The sequence below is a fragment of the Eumetopias jubatus genome, unplaced genomic scaffold (assembly GCF_037043125.1).
Source record: "Eumetopias jubatus isolate StellerSeaLion01/CBP00866 unplaced genomic scaffold, mEumJub1_p1.0 scaffold_6, whole genome shotgun sequence".
NCBI classification, from domain to species: Eukaryota; Metazoa; Chordata; class Mammalia; order Carnivora; family Otariidae; genus Eumetopias; species Eumetopias jubatus.
The window spans coordinates 91,672,508-91,697,291 of NW_028274812.1; the positions used below are offsets into that span (position 1 = coordinate 91,672,508).

The following is a 24,784-nucleotide window of genomic DNA, read 5'->3' on the forward strand; positions in this document are numbered from 1 at the left end:
AGAGCGAGTGAGCAAGCCGTGGGGGGGGAGGGAGAGGGAGAGAGAATCTCAAGCAGACTCTATACTGAGCACAGAGCCTGATGCAAGGCTCAATTTCACAACCTGAGATCACCACCTGAGTGAATCCAAGAGTCAGCCACTCAACCAAATGCACCACCCATGTGCCCCCCTTCACTATTTCTTTAAAAAATAAATGCTAGATACTAATTATTACTTAAAGTAGAGCAAAAACTCAGACATCCTTCATTCTTTAAGGCCTCTAACAAGATTTCATATTATTTCCTCACTGATATTTGAAATAAGAAAAGCTGTACCAAGCTCTCACACCACAGTCTACCTAAGAAGCACTTACAGATTTATAGGCCTATTAAAGAATTCACCAAGTCAGAGACCCCAGGAATCTACATTTTAACAAGTGTTTAACAGGTGCTTGTGATGCAGATAGTCTGCACACTACAACCAGAGAAACAATATTGTAAACACTCAAAAAAACCATGAAACCAATAAAATTAACTACTAAAATATATACATTTTTAAAAATTCTTCTTTTACCTTTAAGAACATTTTAGACAAACCTTTTCTGAACCTTCATGTTTTGAGCATTACAAAACATGACATTTTTATTATTTTTACCTGAATCTCCATGGCTGCTTCCTGTTCTTTCATTGGGGCATCACTCTCAATTTCAATTTCACCTTTATGAGTTATTTTTGTGATTGGTCGTCTTTCCACTTCTCTCTGCTCTTTCTCAATCATTTCTATGGTCTAAAGGAAATATTTTAAAGAAACACTTCATAATTAAAGTATACATATTTCCAAATGTACAGCTTTAAATAATAGCTTACCTAAAAATGAAAGCAACATCACAGATGATTTTTAATCTTTAGGTGGTCTCTCAAACAACAAACATATATTGAGTACTTACAAATGCCAGATACTATTTTAAGTGCTGGGGTTATAAACCTTGAGAAGTTCACATGTAAATTAACCAGAGACAACTAAAGTGCAATGTAATTTGCAAAGGGTTGAAACATGATATTTATCTAGTTTTTTACTGGCTGCCACCAGGGAAATGAGAATTATCTTCCTCAGATTCCTAACTTGATGTTCTTAACATCCCCCCAAATAATGGAAGTTTATTCAAACACCAAAAATTATCAGGTAGTCCCTGTCAGCTGTCTCCTGACTAAGCATACTTTGTGACAGTGGTAATTTAGTTGAACAAACTTGGCAACAAAATGTTAAGCAAGTGTAGCAAGAACTACTGAAAAGTAGTCAAGAGTGGAATGGGTTAAGAAAGGTAAAGATGGGTCTGGTCATTAATCTTGCCTTTGTTAGGTGCAAATCATCCTTTAAAGAAAGAAATCAGGTACATGCCCTAAAGAACAAGCTGGTCTCCAAAGCAGATGGTACTTGCAGCCACAGTTTCAAAGCAGAAGAAAGCCGTGTGCATATTTGGGATATGGAGGGAAAGATGAGGTGATACTATTTTCAACATAAAAGGAAAAATTACACAGGCTGAAAGTGGAAGAATTATATGAATAAGTTTAATATAAGAAATCAAGGCCTCATGCTTCAAACTAGTTTGGGCAAAAGACCTACAGAGAGGTTTAATGCCTGAGATACAAGTATTTAGAATCAGGTAAATCATGTACAGTTCCTATGAACTATAAGTAACCAGTATTTTCTAGCATAAAAAGCTAATATTCTGAGGCCACTGTAATCAAAATAGAAGATAACGTGGTCATCCCACTGTCACAATAACCCTAAGTCATATTCACTTAATCTTTAAAGGTACGTAAAAGTTCACAACCCCCAAATGAAAACTCTTGGCATTGGTTACTTTCATAATTTTTTAGTTTTAAAAATGGACTATGGTGCACATACTATTTATGTTATATAGCACTTCAACTGAGCTGGGGCTGAGGTACTTAAGCCCACAACAAATATGAACACTCATACATGACAATTTGGATCAGGTTTCATCAATAAATGTGTTAAGGGAAAGAAAACCTTGTTTTTCTGAGCTTTTGACTTTTGAAACTTATGACTAGAAAGGAATTATACACCTACAAAATTTTCAATCTGACTTAATCTAGTGCTACAAATTACCAATATTCATAATACCTTCAAATTGTGTTCTGGAAAAGTACAGATGTGATTAAGATGTGCTTATTTTCCCACCTTTCTGATTTACAAAACATAACAAAATGCAAGTTAATTATGTACTCTCATAACTGGAAAAAATGAGAAAAAAGCAGCAGAGATAAAAACAAAAACTGAATTTAAGAACTCAGTTAAAGGGGGATAAGCACAGAACAGGAAGTTTGTATTACCGTGCATTCTGTGTTAAATTACCTCTGTGTATATATAATTTTCCCCCTATGGCTGAAAAATATAGGTTCTGATATAGTCAAACACCATATTCATAGATAATCTTACATGTCTGTTTTCTCTCCGTCTCCATGCAGCTAACTCTTTAGAAGCCAGTTCTTCTGGACTCATTCTTATAAGATGATCAGGGGTTACTTCTCCTTTCAGTACTTTTTTAAATAATATCTGGAAATATTTAAAAATGGGAATGGAGGAGAAAAACAGTTTTAAAATAAAGAAGAAATGCCGTATAAAAACTTGTAATAAATAAAGATGTAATAAAAAAAATCAGTTCTGAAACCTGATTTACAAATGTTTAATGATTTATATATTATCTACTACAGAGAAATTTATTGACAGCCTTGTATTCTAGGAACTTATCATCTAAGGCAGCAAAATATACCTTTCATATGAAAATCAACACACAGTGGAGAAGCATGTAGAACCATTATGTCTATCCAAAAATTGTACTGAGACTGTTCCCCGCACCCCCCCAACCAAAAAAGACTCTCAGAGTATTCCTAAGGACACACACTCGGTCTTATTAGCCAACCTGTAGTATAGCAAGGTACTCCATAAAAGAACTTTACTGAATGTGAGGTCCTTCATATTTTTAAGATTTCATGTTTAAGTTCTAACAGGCTTAGAGGGGACTCCAGAGCAAAGAACCCACTGCAAGAAAGAAACCTAAAGGAAATAAATGTTTACTAACTGAAGAAAAGCTTCCAGACTACATAATTCAAGATGTATCTGATCCCCTAGACCATGATGACGGATTGCACATGTAGATTTTTCTTAAGCAGCTGTTAGTATACCTCAAGGAAAACCTCATATCACATACTATCTATTGCAAATATCATTATACAAATTGATGAACTATTATCACTTATGTGAAAATCTTACAAAACTTAAGCAAATATACAAGGAGTTTGCATTTACACACAGTTTTTAGATATCCTCTAAGTCCCAAACAGGAAATGCCAGGAAATGATTAACAGTTCAAGTACTGTTTGCTTCACTGCTAAAAGATATTTATGTATGTATGTGTATATATATGTATTTATTTTTAAAAGATTTATTTATTTGACAGAGAGAGAGAACGAGAGAGGGAACACAAACAGGGGAAGTGGGAGAGGGAGAAGCAAGCTTCCCACTGAGCAGGGAGCCCAATGTGGGGCTCAATCCCAGGACCCTGGGATCGTGACCTGAGCCAAAGGCAGACACTGAATGACTGAGCCACCCAGGCGTCCCACTAAAAGATATTTAGAATTAAAATCATATTCAAATGAACAAAATGTTTTAAAATAGGATTCTTTTTTACCTAAATGTCAGTTTTTTCTTAAGGGCTGTTAACTATTTTTAGATTTAAATCAGAAGTACCAATATGCAATATTGTGTTTGTTATGAATTTTGGCTTAAAAGTAATTTTAAAGAATACATAATGAATGAATTTTTAATAAGTTGGATTAAATAAGGGACACAAAGGAAAGAAAATTCACATAAATCAGGTTAAGGCAGACTTGGTATTTTACATTTTAATACACTCATTATATAACACTAGTTACCATTATGCAGAATTCATAACTCAGTTCAGTAGCAAATTGACTATTAAAATGACAGTCTCACTTGGAGAAATAAATTATAGATCTATTGTATTATCATCTTAAATTCCAATGTATTCAGAAAAGCTGGAAGGATAGATATCTATAGATATGAACAAAACATACTTACATTGTTTTTAGGATCTTTCAGATTGAACATCAGACTTCTGTATTTGTTCTTATATTTAGCATCTGTGTCCCGAAAAAAAGAGAAAAGCTCTTTTTCAATTTTTGTGGCAACTTTTGCTGCTTTTTCCTCTGGTACCTTCAAATTTGAGTCTGTAAGTCTTAAAATTAGAATAATTCAATTATTCTTCAAATACATGAAGCATGTATTATTTAATCTTCTATAATAATAATGTGTGTTACCTTTTCATAAGAATGTCTTTGAGAGAATGTCTGACACTTTGTCTGATCTGATCTGCAGAAGGCTTGGAAGTAGACGTAGCAGGAGGATGCATATTAGGCATTCCCTTTTCAATTTTCTTCTTTTTTAGCTCTTGCTTCTCATGAACCCCTAATTTAAACAATTATCAAAACTCATTGTTTTTAAAAAGGTATCTTCCTTTTTAATGCATAATGTAAGTTTATAAACAAAATTGACTGATTAAAAATCACTATTTAGAAATAAGATCAGAACCCATATTCCATACTGAAATATTTCTGACATTAAAATTCTAATCTACATATGGTGACAGATGTTAACAAGACTTACTGTGATCATTTTGCAATATATAAACATCCAATCATTGTCATACACATGAAACTAACATAATGTTATATGCCAATTATATCTCAATTAAAAAAAAGAAATTCTAATTTAAATGAATTTTAATGACAAATTGACTAAAAAGTGGCTTAAAGCTATGAAACGCATATGCCCTTTTCCTATTTTATTTTTTCCCATTTTTTTAAGCTTTATTTAAGTAATCTCTATACCCCACATGGGGCTCTGACTCACAACCCCAAGATCAAGAATCACATGTTTTTCTGAGGAGGCCAGCCAGCCCCCCCAGCCCCCGCCCCCTTCCCTGCCCCAACAATTCTGAAATCTATCATTTTTATCATTTATGTCTTCATTTTCCTACATAACCAACTTTGATTTGACAGTCCAACATTATTACCCCACCCTTGCATACTAAACACCTTTATCCTCTCTCCTTTAAACATCTGCATTTGCAAAACTACAACCCCGATAAAAGCCAAATAGCCTACGACCAGCTGAAGGCAACTGGAGAAAAATAAACACTGATGCTAACAGATCTTGCTTTAAATTTATAACCACAAATCTGAAGTAGATAACAATCTGCTGTCCTAATCCTATTAAGTTTTCCCAGTAAATCGGCTCTCCACCACCCAACATCTATTTTAGACTTCTTTCTCCTTTCTTCTCAAACCAACAATACCTCCTTCCCCAACTTCAACCTCATTTGATTTTTTTCACTTCATATTTTACTAAGAAAACAGGAAAATGACAGCTATCACATCTTCCCATCACCAAATCTAACCTACCTGCATCTACCCTCCCTCCCACCATATACAATCATCTTCCCTACTATTAAAATGGATAAGCTGTCCTTTTCTATGACCAACCCTTCTATGTAAATCCCATCCCCTCTTGTTTCTTCATGGATTTTGAGCCCCTCAATTACATCATCAAATTCTCTCTCTCGGGGCGCCTGGGTGGCTCAGTCGTTAAGCGTCTGCCTTCGGCTCAGGTCATGATCCCAGGGTCCTAGGATCAAGCCCCACATCAGGCTCCCTGCTCCGCGGGAAGCCTGCTTCTCCCTCTCCCACTCCCCCTGCTTGTGTTCCCTCTTTCGCTGTGCCTCTCTCTGTCAAATAAATAAATAAAATCTTTAAATAAAAAAAATTCTCTCTACTGGATCATTCCCAGAGTCTCACAAACATGCTATATCTCCCTTAAAAAATTCTTGACCTCCCATATCCCTCTAGCTACCACACCATTTCTGTTCCCTTTAACAGCAAAATTCTTTAAAACACTAATCAGATTCCTGGCTTTCCATTCTTCCATAAACCACTACAACTGGCTTTTATCCCCAGTGCTCCACCAAAACCATTCTAGTCAAGGTCACCAATGATTTCCATTTCACTGAATCACATAGGATCTGTGCTCATCTTATTAGATGTCCAGACAACACTGAACTGATCATTCCCTCCTTCTTGAAACTTCATCATGGTCCCTTAGTTCTCTTACCTCACAGACCATCTTTTAGTCTCCTTTGCTGGAACCTCTTGTCTTCTCAACTTCTAATGCTGATGTGCCCCCCAAGTGCTGTGCTTCTGCCTCTTCATTATCAAACTCTTTTTGTAACTATTTATATCTAAGTCCATGATTTTAAGTAACTATGCACTGATAAATCCCTTGTTTATATACCACCCTTTAAGTCTTCTCTAAGCTCCAGACTCATCAGCCAAAGGTTTACTCAAACATCTTTACCTGGGTATCTAAAAGGCAGCTCAAAGTTAAAACACCCAAATATAATTTTTCAATTTTCCTCCCCAAATCTGTTTTTCTCAATAAATGGCACCATTTATTTAATCCTCTGCTAAGACTCTCTTTCCTTCACCTACCTATAACTAATCCACCAGCAAGTTCTGCCAATTCTACTATAAAATATATCGGAATCTGACCGTTTCTCAACCTTCCACTCTGCCTCTGTTCCAAGCTACCATCATGTCTTTCCTAGGCTACTACAGACTCCTAACTACCCTCGTTCTCTCCTATTCTCCTACCAGCCAATCTTCACAGGAAAACGAAAGTAACCCATCATTACCTTGTACAATATCCTCTGAAGGTTTCTCATTACATTCAGAATAAAATACAAACTCTTGGTCATGGTCTCAAAGTTCCCACATAATTTTCTCTGAACTCACCTCGACCATCATTCCATCCCATGTATTACTGTCTAACCACTCCACAGTGGCTTTCGTGCTCCTCAAATACCAAGCTTGATTCTACCTTGAAACCTTGAGACTGCACCCTACCCAGTCCTCCAAAAAAGAGTTCCTATCCCTTCAAATCCCACCTCACAATTTACCTCCTCCTACCTAAAACAAACTCCCACCATTCTCAACTGTGACTCTTAACCCCATTTACATTTTCTTCACAGTGCCTAAATGCTGTAAAAATAGCACACCATTTTGTCTACTTATTGTGTCTTCTATTAGTGTTTAAGTGCCATGAGGATGGGGTCTTACTAAGTTCATTAGTCCTTCCCAGAATTTAGAGCAATAGTTTTTAATTTCAAGAAATATCACCTAAACTATTTTTATTGCCATTAAAATGTTAAAATGGTTAAATTTCCCTAAAATATACTAATTGATAGTGTATGAAATATAACTTTATTAATACATAATAATTTTTATTAATCTTACTACCTGGTTTGGAACCTTTTTCTCCTGTGCAAATAACAGCTGTAGTCTCTTTTGGCATTTTTTCATTTTTTTCTTCTGAGGATCTCCGAGGTAAAACTGGTTGTCCCGTCTTTCGAAGAGGAGCTAGCTGCCATTTTTTTATTTCACTATCTCTACAGTCTGATGAGTTTTTGCCTTCACCAGATTCCTTGGAAAAAATAGTATGTAATTCATTAGAATGAAAACTACTAAAGCAAGGCTCCAGAGTATGTGGATGAGAAAAATTAAACCTAATTAGTATTACAATCTATTAAGATAGCAAACATTATATTCTTTAGCCTAATAAGTATTTAGAAGTTTTTTTTTTAAGATGTACAAAAATAACTCTCAATTAATAGCTAAAAGGAGTTTCAGTCTCATTCAAAATCCATTTGTTAAGCACCTATTTTGCAAAACACGTAACAGCCTATAAAGGAGAACTAAAAAACTTGGATACCATTTTCCCAGTAATGATATTAGAAAAAAAAAATCAGATATAAGATAGTAAGAGTTCTTTTAGTTGGCTGTAGATATGGAAAAAGGAGGGAAAGATTGTGGAGAAATAGGTATCTATGTTTTACACTATTTTCTAAAACAAATGAAATCACACCCACCTATAAGTTTATCACTTATATTCTCACTGTCTCAATTGGCACTTTTAACTTCCATAAATTAGAACAAACCATCAGGATACTTGCTACTCTCATCCTAATTATAACCAACAAAGAACTACTAGTGAACTAGAATTCTGAGAGCCTTTAAAGTAATTAATCACACCATGGTAGTGTTTGAAAGACAGGGAGAAGTTTTTCCATAGATGGTGGAGGAGTAGGAGACCTTAGTTTCATCTGGTCCCAGGAATTCAGCTAGATAGCTATCAAGTCATTCTGAACACTTGCGAACTCAACCAGAGGTCTAAGAAAAGGATAGCTGCAACTCTAAATAGAAAAGCAACCACTTTCTGCAAGGTAGGAGATGTGGAGAAGTGACTCTGAGGTGATATACGGGAAGATAAACTGTAGGGGGAGGGAGCGTCTGGCAGCCAACACCAGAAAGTGATATAGCAGCAGAGCACAAAATCAGAACTTTTAAAAGTCTGCTCCAGTGAGGGACATCCCTGCCTGAAAGGTGCTCAGATGGCGAAGCAGGGTGGAATCCTGGTGAGACAGTGTGGTCTCAGGATCCTCAGGGGACACAGGAAGACCGGGGGGTGCCTGAGTGCGGCAGTGCTCCCAGGCATCAAAGCGGGGAAGCCGGCCGCAATCAGGGAGCCCAGGAGAGGGCTCTCAGCTCAGCATTGCCATATACTGCGAACTGCAGCATGGTCGGGTGACCGCCTCTGAGCAGGGGCCCAGCAAACAGGAGAACCACCCCGAGACCCCTCCCCCGTGGAGGGGGGCACTACAGGAGTCTGTAGGGTTTGGAGACTCGAAACAGGGTCACGTGCCATGAAATAGGTCACAGTCTGGGTGAGCAGAGAGTGCAGCCAGAGACCAGGGAGACCAGAGTGGTTGACTACTTTTCCCTGAGGGCACACTGAGGAATTGCGGGGGGGGGGGGGGGGGAGTTCTGGGTTTTAGGACTGGAGACTGGGAGGCTGCCATTTTCATTTTCATCCTCTAAAGCAGCACAGAAAGCCTTCAGGAAACAAGAGTCACATAGAGCAATCCAGAGCCACTTACTTAGACTGGCCCCATGGCAAGAGCAGTGCAATTCTGCCTGAGGAAATGACACCTGATAATCAGCACAACAAGCCCTTTTCCCAGAAGATCAGCAAGAACATCCAGCTAACACCAAGTTTACCGATCATAGAGAACTGCAAAACTCCAGTACTAGGGGAAAATAATATACAGAAGTCATGGTTTTTCCCATGATTCTTTAGTCTTTCAATTTTTTTCTCTCTCCTTTCTCAACCAATTTCTTATTTTATCAACTTTTAAAATTCTTTTTTAATTTTCATTTTTACACTTACATTCTACCCTTTCATTGTATTTAATTTTATTTTTGTACATACGTAAGTTTTTCTTTCTTTATAATTTTGGGATGCAGTTTCTAACAGACCAAAATACACCCAGAATCTAGTGTATAGCTCGGTTCTCTTCACCTGTCTGATCATATTCTTTTTTATTTTTTTTTGTTTTTTGTTAAACTTTTTTAAGTTTTCATCTTTACAGTTACATTCTATCCTTTCACTGTATTTAATTTTATTTTTCTATAGATATATAAGTTTTTCTTTCCTTACAATTCTGGGATGTAGTTTCTTCTAACAAAGACCAAAATACACTCAGGATATAGTGTACTGCTCTGTTCTGTTCACCTGTTTATATTCCTTCTTTTTTGTCTTTTAATTTTCATTTTTATAGTTACATTCTATCCTTTCAATGTATTGAATTTCATTTTTGTACATATATAAGTTTTTCTTTCTTTAAAATTTTGGGATCTAGTCTTCTAACAAACAGACCAAAATACACACAGGATCCAGTGTATTGCTCTTTTCTGTTCACCTGTCTGATTATATTCTTTTTTTTTTTCCCCCAATTTCCAGTCTCTTCTAACTTGTTTAGTGTATATTTCTCTGGGGTCACTGTTGCCATTTTAGTATTTTATTCTCTTGTTCATCTATTCTTCTCTGGACAGACGATAAAATGGAAAAACTCACCTCAAAAAGGAGAACAAGAGGCAGTACTGACTGCTAGGGACCTAATCAATATGGATATAAGGGGTCAAAACTGGAGTTCAGAATAATGATTATAAAGATAAAGCATAGAAGACACTAGAGAATCCCTTTCTGGAGAAATAAAAGAAATAAAATCTAATCAAGTAGAAATCAAAAAGGCTATTAATGAGATGCAATCGAAAATGGAGATTCTAACTGCCAGGATAAATGAAGCAGATGAGAGAATTAGTGATACAGCAGACAAAAGAATGGAGAATAAAGAAGCTGAGAAAGAGATAAACAACTACTGGATCAAGAGGGGAGAAGTCGAGAGATCAGTGATACCATAAAGCGAAACAGTATTAGAATAATTGGGATCCCAGAAGAGGAAAGAGAGAGAGAGAGTGTGTGTGTGGCAGAAGGTATATCAGAGTAAAATATAGCAAGGAACTTCCCTAATCTGGGGAAGGAAGCAGGCATTCAAGTCAGGAGGCACAGAGAACTGCCCTCAAAAGCAATAAAATAGGTCAACACCTCAACATATAATAGTGAAGCTTGCAAATCAGGACAAGAGGTCCGTAACCTACAAGGGTAGAAAGATTAGGTTGGCAGCAGACCTATCCACAGAGACGGAGTGGCATGACATATTCAGGGTGCTAAATGAGAACAATATGCAGCCAAGAATACTTTATCCAAAGGCTATCATTCAAAACAGAGATAAAATGCTTCCAAAACAAAGAGAAACTAAAAGAATTTGTGAGCACTAAGCCAGCCCTGCAAGAAATATTTAAGGGGATCCTTTAAGCGAAGAGAGAGTCCCAAAGTAACATAAACCGGAAAGGAACAGAGACAATATACAGAAACAGTGACTTTACAAGTAATACAGCACTAAATTCGTATCTTTCAATAGTTACTCTGAATGTAAATAGGCTAAATGCCCCAATCAGAAGACACGGGGTATCCGACTGGATAAAAAAACAAGACCCGGGGGCGCCTGGGTGGCTCAGCTGGTTAAGCATCTGCCTTTGGCTCAGATCATGACCCTAGGGTCCTGGGATCAAGCCCTGAGACAGGCTCTCTGCTCAGCAGGGAGCCTGCTTCTCCCTCTCCCTCTGCCCTTCTCTGCCTACTTATCTCTCTCTCGCTGTCAAATAAATAAATAAAATCTTTAAAAAATTAGAAATTAAAAAAAAAGCAAGACCCATCAATACGCTGTGTGCAAGAGACTCATTTTAGACCCAAAGACACCTCCAGATTGAAAGTGAGGGGGTGGAAAACCATTTATCATGCTAATGGACAACAAAAGAAAGCTGGGGTCACAATCCTTACATCAAATTAGATTTTAAACCAAAGACTGCAATAAAAGATGAGGAAGGACAATATATCATAATTAAAGGGTCTATCCAACAAGAAGATCAATTGTAAATATTTATGCCCCTAACACGGGAGCAGCCAATTATATGAACCAATTAATAACAAAACTAAAAAAATACATCTATAATCATACAGTAATGGGGAACACTACATCAAAAACTAATGATGTAATGTATGGTGATTAATATAACATTAAAAAAATTTTAAAGAAAAAAAAATAATACAGTAATGGTAGGGGACTTTTAACACACCACTCACTGCAATGGACACATCATCTACGCAGATCAACAAGGAAACAAGGGCTTTGAATGACACACGGGACCAGATGGGACTTCACAGATATATTCAGAGCATTCCATCCTAAAGCATTCTTCTCCAGTGCACATGGAACATTCTCTAGAATAGATCACATACTGGGTCACAAATCAGGTCTCAACTGGTACCAAAAGACTGGGATCACTCCCTGCATATTTTGAGACCACAATGCTTTGAATACGGAACTCAGTCACAAGAGGAAATTTGGAAAGAACTCAAATACATGGAGGTTAAAGAGCATCCTACTAAGGAATGAATGGATCAACCAGGAAATTGAAGAAGAATTTAAAAAATCCATGGAAACAAATGAAAAATGAAAACTCAACTGTTCAAGACCTTTGGGATGCAGCTAAGGTGGTCCTGAGAGGGAAGTATATAGCAATACAAGCCTTTCTCAAGAAAGAAGAAAGGTCTCCAATAAACAACCTAACCTTACACCTAAAGGAGCTGGAGAAAGAACAGCAAATAAAGCTTAAACCCAGCAGGAGAAGAGAAATAATAAAGATTAGAGCAGAAATCAATGAAATAGAAACCAAAAGAACAGTAGAAGACAGTAACAAAACTAGGAGCTGGTTCTCTGAAAGATTTAATAAGATCGTATAAAATCACAGCCAGACTTATCAAAAAGCATTTGACGAAGTACAGCATCCTTTCTTGATTAAAACTCTTCACAGTGTAGGGATAGAGGGAACATACCTCGACATTATCATAAAAGCCACATACGAAAAGCCCACAGTGAATATCATTCTCAATGAGGAAAAACTGAGAGCTTTTCCCCTAAGGTCAGGAACATGGCAACAATGTCCACTATGACCACTGTTGTTCAACATAGTACTAGAACTCCTAGCCTCAGCAATCAGACAACAAAAAGAAATAAAAGGCATCTGAACTAGCAAAGAAGTCGTCAAACTCTCACTCTCTGCAGATGACACGATACTCTATGTGGAAAATCCAAAAGACTCCACCCCAAAATTGCTAGAACTCATACAGGAATTCAGCAAAGTGGCAGGATATAAAATCAATGCACAGAAATCAGCTGCATTTCTATACATTAACAATGAGACAGAAGAAAGAGAAATTAAGGAGTTGATCCCATTTACAACTGCACCAAATACCATAAGATACCTAGGAATAAACCTAACCAAAGAGGCAAAGGATTTGTACTCAGAAAACTACAGAACACTCATGAAAGAAATTGAGGAAGACATAAAGAAATGGAAAAACGTTCCATGCTCACGGACTGGAAGAACAAATATTGTTAAAATGTCTATGCTACCTACAGCAATCTATACATTCAATGCAACCCCCATCAAAATACCATCAACTTTTTTCACAGAGCTAGAACAAATAATCCTAAGATTTGTATGGAACCAAAAAAGACCCCAAATAGCCAAAGGAATGTTGAAAAAGAAAACCAAAGCCGGTGGCATCACAATTCTGGACTTCAAGCTGTATTACACAAAGCTGTAATCATCAAGACAGCATGGTACTGGCACAAAAACAGACACATAGATCAATGGAACAGAACAGACAACCCAGAAACGGACCCTTAACTCTATGGTCAACTCATCTTCAGCAAAGCAGGAAAGAATGTTCAATGGAAAAAAGACAGTCTCTTCAACAAATGGTGTTGGGAAAATGGGACAGCCACATGCAGAAGAATAAAACTGGACCACTTCCTTACACCATACACCAAGAGAGACTCAAAATGGATGACAGACCTAAATGTGAGACAGGAATATATCAAAATCCTAGAGGAGAACAAAGGCAGCAACCTCTGTGTCCTTGGCCATAGCAACTTCTTGCTAGACATGTCTTCAAAGGTAAGGGAAACAAATGCAAAAATGAACTATTGGGATTTCATCAAGATAAAAAGCTTCTCCACAGCAAAGGAAACAGTCAACAAAACCAAAAGACAACAGACAGAATGGGAGAAGGTATTTACAAATGACATATCAGATAAAGGGCTAGTATCCAAAATCTATAAAGAACTTATCAAACTCAACACCCAAAGAACAAATAATCCAATCAAGAAACGGGCAGAAGACATGAACAGACATTTCTCCAAAGAAGACATACAAATGGGCAACAGACTTGAAAAAACTGCTCATCACTCATCATCAAATACAAATACAAATCAAAACCACAATGAAATACCACCTCACACCAGTCAGAATGGCTATAATCGAGTCGGGAGGGAAAGGACAGATATTGGCGAGGATTCGGAGAAAGGGAAACCCTATTAGGATGTTGGTGGGAATGCAAACTGGTACATCCACTCTGGAAAACAATATGGAAATTCCTCAAAAAGTTGAAAATAGAGCTATCCTACAACCCAGCAATTGCACTACTAGGGATTTACCCCAAAGATACAAATGTAGTGATCCAAAGGGGCACCTGTACCCCAATGTTTATAGCAGCAATGTCCACAATAGCCAAATTATGGAAAGAGCCCAGATGTCCATCGACAGATGAATGGATAAAGAAGATGTGTACATATATAAAATGGAATACTATTCAGCCATGAAAAAATGAAATCTTGCCATTTGAAATGATGTGGATGGAACTAGAGGGTATTATGCTAAGAGACATAAGTCAATCAGAGAAAGACAATTACCATATGATCTCACTCATATGTGGAATTTAAGAAACAAAACAGAGGATCATAGGGGAAAAGAGGAAAAAATAAAACAAGATGAAACCAAAGGGAGACAAACCATAAGAGATTCTTAATCACAGAAAACAAACTGAGGTTTGCTGGAGGGGACGGGGGTGGGAGGGGGTGGGGTAAGTGGGTGATGAACATTAAGGAGAGCATGTGATATAATGAGCACTGGGTATTATATAAGTGATGAATCACTGACCTCTACCTCTGAAACAAATAGTACATGTTACTTGAATTTAAATTAAAAAGTGAAAATTTAAAAAAAGAATGACAGGGAAAAGAACACTATGATATATAATCATAGGTTTTTATAGGCTTTAAGAAGACAGAGTACATACAAAAAAACATTTTCTCTAGACTAGGAATCCTCTAATTTTTTATTTAATTATTTTCTATCTCTCCAACTAGATTTACTTGAGAACAGAAACATATTTCAATCAGTGCTATATACCCAAGTCTGGTACCATGCTTGGCACACAACAGGAACTCAAGAAATGGTTCAACATAAAATCTAGGTATAAGAAGTGATATTTAAAAAGCAGATTCCACAAACTAATTATCAGCAGAGTCCAAATAAGATTCAACAGTTCACCATCAAAAAGAAAAGGAAGCAGTAATTACTTGGATTGCACGTCCTTAAAAATCAAACTTCAATTTCTTTTCTGATACAGAGAATAGATAGAGTGGTTTCCTCAAAACATTTAATGTTTCATGTCTTTTCAGACAAGATGGAGACAACTTAGCTAAATGACAAAACAATGAGCTATATTTCTGAATAGCCAAGGGATTACATCCAAGAAGCAATGATTAATAGTTAATAATTAACAGAAATTTTCCAAAGATGTGCTATAAACTGTTCTCAATGGAGCTCTCAATTCTATATCAATTACTTTGGTGCTAATCAAATCAACAGAAAAAGGAACAGCAAATGTCAGAAGGACATACCCTAATTCTCAAAATGGCTGGGGAGCCAGAAAATACTGGATGCTACAAGGACTGGCAAACGGCAACTTAATCCAGACTTGAATATAAGAAATATCTCAAAGAACTGAGTTTATATATAATGAAGAAGATTTTGGAGAAAACATGGTTATGTTCTTCAATCTCAATGACTAGACTAAAAGATTTCCATGGTTCTTCTAACACTCCAACTCATGTTCACTGTTTCTTGGATTATTATATTTGACTATCCACATATATTTGTTGCCTCTGTTGTCTCTTTCCTACCATTATAAGAACAAAAATAGAAAAATCATAGGTATTAAAAAATATAAGACAATGAAAATTATAAAAATTTAATCAGATAAAGCATTGAATCTTTTATACATCTCTCTGGTAACTGACTAAGTATCCTGAAATTTCTATTTAGAAAATACATTTAGAAATTAGTTAAAAATATAAGGTAAGGGAAAACTGACTTTTTAAAGAGAAAAAGTAATGAAGTTCCAAGCAAACACTGGGACAAAATCAAAAAAATTAAGTCTACTTTTCCTTAAAGAGACAAAATAACTCTTCTACCTGAAAATAATAATGTCAAATGTGGTTTAAGAATTAGTAGATAGTTATGGACTAAAAAGTTTTAAAAACTTATCAGCAAGCACAATGTAGAGCCCAGTACCACTTTAATATCACAAAATCACACACACATCATATCAAAGGAAATCCAAGTATCAAACTAGAGACTAGAAACTGCACAAAATACTGTAAGAAATAAGATATACATATTTTGAAGATTTCCTGGTTTCACCAAGACTGCCAAAATACTTTGAATAAAAATCCATTTTTTATGGAAAAATACAAATGTTTGAATAAAAATCCATTCATTTTTATGGAAAAATACATACACTTAGAACAATAAAACCCAGAGAAATTTCAAATTGTCAGACCATACAAAGTTCTTAAACAAAAAGAATGCATTAATGAGCTTACCCGTTTTAAAATTTTGACCTTGTGCTTCACTGTATCTTCTATATATTTGGTTTTATCATTTGTTGCTGTGTGCTTTGATAACCCAAGCTTTTCACATTCCATTGTTCTGTCTTCACTATGGACTTCAACTTTAGCCTGGTTTTCCAAAATATCTGAATCTACTATTTCAGTCTTTTTATCTTCTTCAGCACAACATTTCACACACACGTATTCTTTGTCTTCTTCTCCCATTTGTTGTGCTTGACAAAGACTTAAACCAACACAATCACCATGAAACCAGTCATCACATCTCCCACAGCCAACCATAAACCTGGGAAGAGGGGAAAAAAACTTTGATTTAATACATTAAAAATAAATGTTAAAAGTGAGCCTAAATTAAATTTTTAATCATTTTCTGATATGTTTTCCATCTTTACCTATTCTATTGGTTCGCCATGGAGCAAGTTTTCAAAGAATATTCAAGACAGAACTTTTAAGTCAAATATACCCACTCTAGTATGAATGAGAAAATACACAAAACCATAAAGGCAAAATAAAGGGCAACTGACCTTTGTCAGCATATTGCATAGAGTAAGAAAGTATAAAGTAACATTCCTCCACTGAGAAGGGTGGTAAGATCTGCGAAAATCTGATCACAGACAATCCGTCAAAGTTACGGTAACATTTACCCCACACACCAGAAATCCCACCTAAAACTGAAGAATCGGTCATCCAATGAGTAATTTTGAATGACAAGATCGGAGCAAAAACGCAACTCAAAAACTAACAAAATGGAGACTCAGATTGTTTATTAACCACTTTAACTATGTCACTATTCTTTGAGCTCAAAATATTCTGGCTCGTGGTATCAGTGATTAAGCTGAAGAATCTTTTTACATACTTGTGTGTGCAGACTTCCTTACTACTGACCATGCTTTAGATAATAAACTTGTTTCTCTGAATAAAGATATTTTAACATGAAAATATTAATATTCAGGCTGAATTTTTTTTAATTTCCAATCTCTTTATAAAAGTTTCCCTTTACTACATTTTATCTAAATAACTTCACTAACAATGAAAAAAATCAGTGGACACAAGATTTAGTCTAACTTAATATCTGCAATTACTTTTTAAATAAAATGGTAAATAAGATGTACAAATGGCAATTTGGGGGATTTTTTTTTTAATTTTAACCCATTGTTAGGTAAACTAGAGAGCTCACTTAATCATGTTTAACATTTTTCTTTCTTCTTCAGGTTAGTAATTCATGGTATGTTTTTGAAAGGTTAAGATAAAAAGATTTAGGTATATTCTTTAATTAAAGACTTTCTGCTGATTTTGTAAGAGTGGCATCAACAATGCCAAAACTCATTTTAAGGTAATACAGTAAGTGATACAACCAACTCTCTTACACCAGAGATTTTAAGGTTGAAATTACACTTTCAATCCTTACAGGTCTTGAAAAAAGTCACAGCAACTACTCATTCCTCAGCAGCAGGTTTTTCTCTTCTTCTTGTGCCTTTCTATTGTGTATCAAACTATTGCTGCGCATTAAGGAAACTTGACTTCATGTTTGTAATTCACCATTCTTTACCCTCACAAGTAATGCCTGCGCTAGCTTTATCAAGTAAGTCCTCATTTCCCCAAAATGATGGGGAAAGAAACAGAAAGAAGAAAACCTCCTGTCTTATGTCAAAACAAATGTTTTGGATTCATAAGCCAGCAAGAAAACTTTCAAAAAATGTGGTATTTGTTTACAAGATAGAAATGGTCTATCTAAGCTTGGGGAAATTTTAGATGGGTCCATGCTTCAATGATACAAATCTTCCAGCCAACAAAGTAAATGAAAAATGCAAGTGCACAGTTTTTCTATTGCAAAGTTGTAAGAACTATTTCTTCAAAGTGGGTAATATGAATGTCTTTGAAATACTGAAAGCAAACTAGCAGTCGTTTCCCTTTACTTCCACTATCAGAGCTATAGTATGATTTCTTCAAAGTAAGTCTAAACTAGTTTCAATAAGACACTACTTAAAAACCTACACATTATGGCCATAGCTATACTGTTAGCCCATATTCAAATTTAAATATCAAATTATAAAGCACATATTTAAAAATTTCAAATTCTTAATCAGGAAAAGAGTTGTTTTATGATGACAAAACTAAATATTTCATCATGCTTCCTTTCAAGCTTACTTTGGAAATGTCTCCTGAAACTTGACGCTCTGAAAAGCAAATCTCTAGTGCCATCTACAGAGTTATCGTAATAGTTTAGGATTTTATATAAAAGATATTGTGGTTATATAAATTCTGAAAAGTCATTTATAAAAATAATTTCCATATGTCCTAGGGAAAAATAGAACTAATTCATCTGAAAATAAAACTGATTTTGTAAAAATGTAAATATGGATCATTTTTAGGTCTGAAAGTTAGAGGTACTACAAATTTTATGAACCATATTGGGGGAAAAAAGTCCTACCACAAAAAGGGAGTATTATTTTCCTTCCTTTTTGTATTTTTCTTCATGGTTTAAAAAAGGGGGGAGAAGGGCGGGAGTATGAATCACATAGCTAACAGAATTATTCCATTTTCTGCTCTGGCCATGAATTTCTGATTACTAATAGGCAAAATCACTTACAGAAAAGACTATAACCTGGATGTTAACTATTTCACTAAAAAAAAATAATGTTGTATGGAGTTTACCACTGGCTCGGTTAAGTAAACCAGATAGACATGAATCAGTTAAACAGAAGAGTTCAGAAATATTTGTTGTATTCTTTTACTGTTAAATGTTCATACACAAAATTTAAAAATAAAAACTAATTAGGCTTGTTATAAGACAAAAACTAATAATCTTTTTGGCATAAGCCAAATATATTCTTAGAAAACTTCCAAGTTTCTTCAAAGTAAATCACAAAGGCAAGCAACATTTGAGAACTCCTGTTCTTAGCATATCTGTGTTATAACTACTAACAATGGACCTGTTACAAGATGGGTGTTCAGTTCTGATAAGTGTGTGACAATCTATACCATATTACTGTGAATGTAGATGCACTTTTTTCTAAAATGATTCTATTCCATATAAACATTAAATCACTGTTTTTGTCACTAACAATCTAATACGCAGACAAAAATATTTATCTGTCAAACTCTTAAAATCTTGAGAAAAAACAGAAATCTTTTATTCTGGAAGAAAATTTCCTTCTCAGAAAAAATTTCTTGTTTGAGTATAAAGCTATGAATTCATCCTGCTATGGAGATTTTTTTTGTTTCTAAACTTCATCCAATATACTAATCATCTACATCTGGGCAAGAAACTGCAATACAAACTAAAAACATAAACACCTTCTGGAGGAGTAGGGAAATACCAGAAACTGCAAGATAGGTAATATGAAAAGACCCACACTTCTTCCTTCCAAAATGCCAACTGGCTTATGTAAACATGTCCAAAGATCATTTTTTAAAAATGACTATTAAGTAGTCCGGTTTTGAAAATAATGAGTTTACCTTTGTTACAAGGCAAATGAGGAAAATAAATGGAAGCAAAAACAAAAGCTTGATGTGTAAATTGTTAGAGTCCATACCTACTGTCTTTAGGGTGTGTACAGAAGTTGCTTATGGTCAAATATTTATTACATCTGGTGATGCCATGAAGAAATCTATATTTAAAAATGTAATTTCCAACTGAAGCGCAGACAGGAAGCTAACTTCAGTTGTAACACATGTAAAATGCTGAAGTTATAAAGTAGTCTTACAGAAGCAAACCTGTCACAAGTGCTAGAAAATGTCATATTAACAGCTTTCCATATGGCTAGTGCATGAAATGAATGAAAATTATTTACAGATATGCCCTTCCTAATAAATTCAAAATCTTACACATGGATTAAAATAGGAAAATTACATGCTGTATGTCAGGTACATTTTCTGAGTAAACTCAATGTATACAAGCACAATGTATCAAAAAAGTAGTGAAGGCTAGTTAATATGTAAAGAAAAAACAATTACTTAGGCTTCTTTATTCACAAAATTGAAATAATGTGAAATGTTGCTTCCTAAATTGTTTCCAGTGTCATTATGTATGATTCATGTTAATTACATTGGGTAAACTCAAAATCTACATATCTACATATCTAATATTCTAAGTCATTTTCCACAATGAGGCAAAGAAACTCTAGGTTTTATAGAGTAGATACAGAAGGTGGCATGGGGGGGGACCACAATGGGACTTAAAATTTAATCTTCATTTTAGGAAAATAACTGATGTTGGTAAAGTGAGCCATGGTTAAAAAGCCTAGGCAAACTCCTGAGGACCAGGCCATCAGAAGAGCGGCTTATCTGCAACAAAGCTATATGGTAATATACCTAACATGACTTCCAACTCTAGGCTCAAGTTTCACTTTAGAAACTCTTTCAAGTGAAGGTTCCTATTCTACTACTCTGACCACATGTCAGTGTAATGATTTTTAGAAGATTCTGGCAGAGAGAAAAGTGTTGGCTTAAAAGAACACTTAAAAGCACCACCCAGCCCTTAATTCTGAAAATTTAGCAGGCCCACTTTAGAATATCTGAATAAGCTGTTAAAAAAAAAACCAAAAAACTTAAAAGAGCATATATGTGAGGACAAATGTAGAACTATACTCAAAACACAATTTTTTAAAACTGGAATATGCTGTTATGAAGAGTAACCACTGACATTTAAAAATAGGACATGGGCTGAATCATAAATGAAGTAATAAAACTTTGTTATGTCTTTGACATAACAGTTGACATAAAACTTTTTACAGAATAACCTCACAAACTCCCACCCACTCTCCCCAACCACCAGCTCCCACACAAAATAATTACACAACGTACTTTACTAAATTTTCCCTATCTAAGAAGTTCCATATTTTTATGTAATCTGATAGTACTGGGAAAAGTCATCCTAATATTTACTTTCATGAGTAAGGATAATATTACAATGTGCAAGTTATAATGTTCTTTTATCATGTCAGCGTTGACAGACGTTCCAACAGCAATCTCAACACTTGAACAGGACAATCTTGTACTGCAAACTCCACTTCATCTCCTGTTTTCCTTTTCTTAAAAAGCTAGCAAATAAAAAATTCATGGGGGAGGGTCGGGCAGTATCAAAAAGCTATAAACACTGAATCCTAAAATGACTTAAAAGATTAGAATTCATAAGAAATCTTTCAAATCATTAAAACATTCAAAAAAGAAATACAGCTTTTCTATCGTGTTACATACACAATTCACCAGGATAATTTAACAGTTGTTTTAGCTACCAAACTTCATTCCAAGGTTAAGTTTGATAGTTATGAAGTGGTGGTATTAAGTCATGGTTAAGTGTGCTTCATTTACCCAAAAAAAAAAAAAAGTCTTCGAAAGAAAAATAGAATTTCCATTATGACCGTTACACTTTATTACTAGTTCTTCTCAAGCCAAATAAAGTAATATATAACTTACAGACCCAAAGCAGTGTAACAATTTTCTGATTAGCAGCAAGCTTTTTTTCTCTTTCAGATGCAGTAACTAAATCACACTAACTGGTTACAACGACAAAACATTTCAATATATACCAGCCATTGGTCAGGCTATGCTTTTTCACATGTTCTGGGATGATATATTTATAAATTCAGTGGCTCCATCTTTCTATCATTTATCCAGGATTGATGAGGGGTTTTTTTGTTTCTGCAAAAGTCTTTGTATGTTAAGTAATTTTTCTATAAAAAAGTTCTTACATAACCCCACCCTAAAAAGCAAGTTCTCTTTAATGCACATGTCACACAAACACACACACACACACACACACACACACACACACACACACACCTGTTGCCATGTGGTTTTTTGCAAAACCCACACTGCTTGCTGGGAGTCCACACATATTTGCTTTCGAATGAAGAGCTATGATCTGAGCCTTCTCTTTTTATAGTAGCTATGTTGTCTGGAATGAACAATGGTGGCTCATCCAAAGAAAAACTTCTGCTGCTTCTTCTCTGGCGGGGTTGTAGGTTCTTCTCAGGTTTTTTTAGCTTCAGTTTATCTTCCTCCTTAAAAAGCTCTACACCACCTATATGTTCAAGCTCTTCCTTCACGTGACTATTGGTTTTCATTGCTGCAGCCAGCTGCTGGGGCTTATGGCATTGTTTCTGGCTGGAATGTAATAAATGTCCAGTTTGTGCAGGATGATGGGGTTCTTTAGAGCAACCAGGGTGACCATGAGGCTTATCACTCAAAGAATGGGTTAAGGGTTTGGGAACCTGTACTAAATTTTGATCCTGTGATGTTTTTTTCAATACAGAATGAGCTTGATTTTTCACAGATTTAACACCAGAATTGCAACTCTGAATTTTTGAATCCTTCTCAACTTGTTTTTTTCTCACTTTGACCGGCCTATGAAAATTTTGCTGAGATTCTGGTTCATCAACATTTCGTTTCACACTTTTGACATTAACTTTAGTTTTGTTATGCATTAATTCATGCTTTGCTGCGACAATTTTTTTCAGAGTATCTGTGGTCATGTTTTGCTTAGAATGAATTATAGGTTTTGTTTGTTTGGATTTTACAGTTTTTGACTCTAAGCAAGAAACACTACTTGACTGGCTGTTTCTATCATCCTGAAGGTTTGCTATTTCATGAGACTCCATTTTAATACTTTCAACAATATTCAACTGTTCTGAATTTTGGTCAGGTGCACCACAAATAGCATTTTCTAAAATACTACTTTCTGGTTCAAAAGCATTAGTATCAACCATCTCTAAGCTTGAGTTATTAAATTCTGCGTTCCCCAAATGCTTATCATTAGACTCTGTGTCTTTACAATAACCCAACGGTTCTATTTCATTTCTTGGAAGGGAGTTCTTAGCTTTATCAGCAACTTCCATGGTATTCTTCAATTCCAAATTACATTTGTTTACTTCATTCACAGAACAAGACAAACCTACAAGGTTCTTTTCGGTCTTAATTGGATTTGTACAAGCAGCAGCATCAGAGAGAGAAGCAGAAGATGCAGGTTCCTCAGTAATTTGGTCATCTTCATGGGATAATTTTACTGTCTCATGTGATTCCTGTTCAACTTTCCCCTTTTCCCTCACTTCTTCAACAACAGTGGCATCCGTTTTATCTGCAAGAGAATCATTCTGTTCTTCTTTATCTGAAAACTTAAACTGTGGGCTACTAACAGTCTTGACTTTACATTCCATCAGAGCTTCATTTTTCTTTTCTTCAATACTAACACAAGTCTCTGAAAGGAGTGAACAATTTAATTCATGAGATGGCACATTTGCTTCTCCCTGATTATTACACTTCTGCTTAGAATCTAATACAGCTTCATCCTTCATTTCAAGACAAGATGACACTGAAGAATGACTTGAAGACACTGATACTTCTGGTACCACTTCAATTTGTCCAATATGTCGGCTGCTCCTTCTGCTCTCTTTATGGTACTCAGGTTTCGGTGACACAGAAACTTCTTTAATTGGACACCTTTCTGGATGTTTCACCCCTGCTTTAGGGGCAGATACAGTCTTCCCAGACGCCTTTTTTGTGCTATTTAAAGGTGCTGCATTTGAACGCTTGGCAATAGTGCTTTGTCGCAAACTTCTTACTTGTTCTATCACAAGGGAAAAAAATAAATAAAAATAACTTAGCTATTTTGCCATGTGTTTTTATTTCAATACAATTTAGAATATATTACTTCTTTACTCTGAGTTATAAATTTGCTCATTTCAATGAAAATGTACTGAATAGTTAACTCATGATGATGATTTTATATATATATACACACACACATACATATGTGTGTATATATATATATATACACATACCCATGTTAAGTTTTATATTTATCAAAGGTCTATAAATTCTGGCAGGAGAAAAAACTACAAAATTCAGACTGTTGTTATACTTTACTACAAAACAAGAATGTTTACATCAAGTTTCTTTTCTATAGTAAGTAAGCCAGGAGTAAAATAAGCTTCCTTCACATTAATGGCCATCATAAAGCAAGACTGTCATACAGTTTTAAACACCAAATGTCTTTTTTTTAACATTAAATATCTTCAAATAAATAATACCAAACAAGTTCCGGTCCCAGCCAAATATGAACTAGACCACCTATCATAAACAGGATCTGTGTGAATTTCAAAACACAGCCTCACAAGAACACTAACTCCTTTTTATGAATGTCTTTCACTTGTATCACCATTTTAGCATACAAGCTATTCCTAAGAAATGAAGCACATGCTAGAGTACTAAACACAGATAAAGAGAAATTACAATCAAAGAAATTTAAGCCAAGAAAATATATCATAAAAGAAAATGTGGAAAATATGAAAATAATTTAATAAAGCTTCCCACCTTTAACTATATTCCTAACTAAGAATCCACTATATAAGTTTTTCCTCTTTTCCCTATCTGGATAAACCCTCCAGGAGAACAAATGGAATGAAAAGAAACTAGAAGGAAAGAGAGCTA

The 24,784-nt window shown here is 35.3% G+C and overlaps 1 protein-coding gene across 7 annotated transcripts in view; it reads right to left on the bottom strand.

Moving 5' to 3' along the window:
• The window catches only part of PHF3 (PHD finger protein 3), an 87,035-nt gene that overhangs the window by 12,673 nt on the left and 49,578 nt on the right, over positions 1 to 24,784 (bottom strand). For all 7 annotated transcript variants that reach the window (XM_028097526.2, XM_028097523.2, XM_028097522.2 and 4 more), the window contains 7 exons: positions 22,139 to 23,921; positions 16,331 to 16,640; positions 7,377 to 7,560; positions 4,344 to 4,491; positions 4,105 to 4,261; positions 2,443 to 2,559; positions 634 to 765 (listed from right to left, as the gene is read on the bottom strand). In XM_028097526.2, coding sequence (XP_027953327.1) covers positions 634 to 765; positions 2,443 to 2,559; positions 4,105 to 4,261; positions 4,344 to 4,491; positions 7,377 to 7,560; positions 16,331 to 16,640; positions 22,139 to 23,921 — 2,831 coding nt within the window. The remainder of the gene's footprint in view (positions 1 to 633; positions 766 to 2,442; positions 2,560 to 4,104; positions 4,262 to 4,343; positions 4,492 to 7,376; positions 7,561 to 16,330; positions 16,641 to 22,138; positions 23,922 to 24,784) is intronic.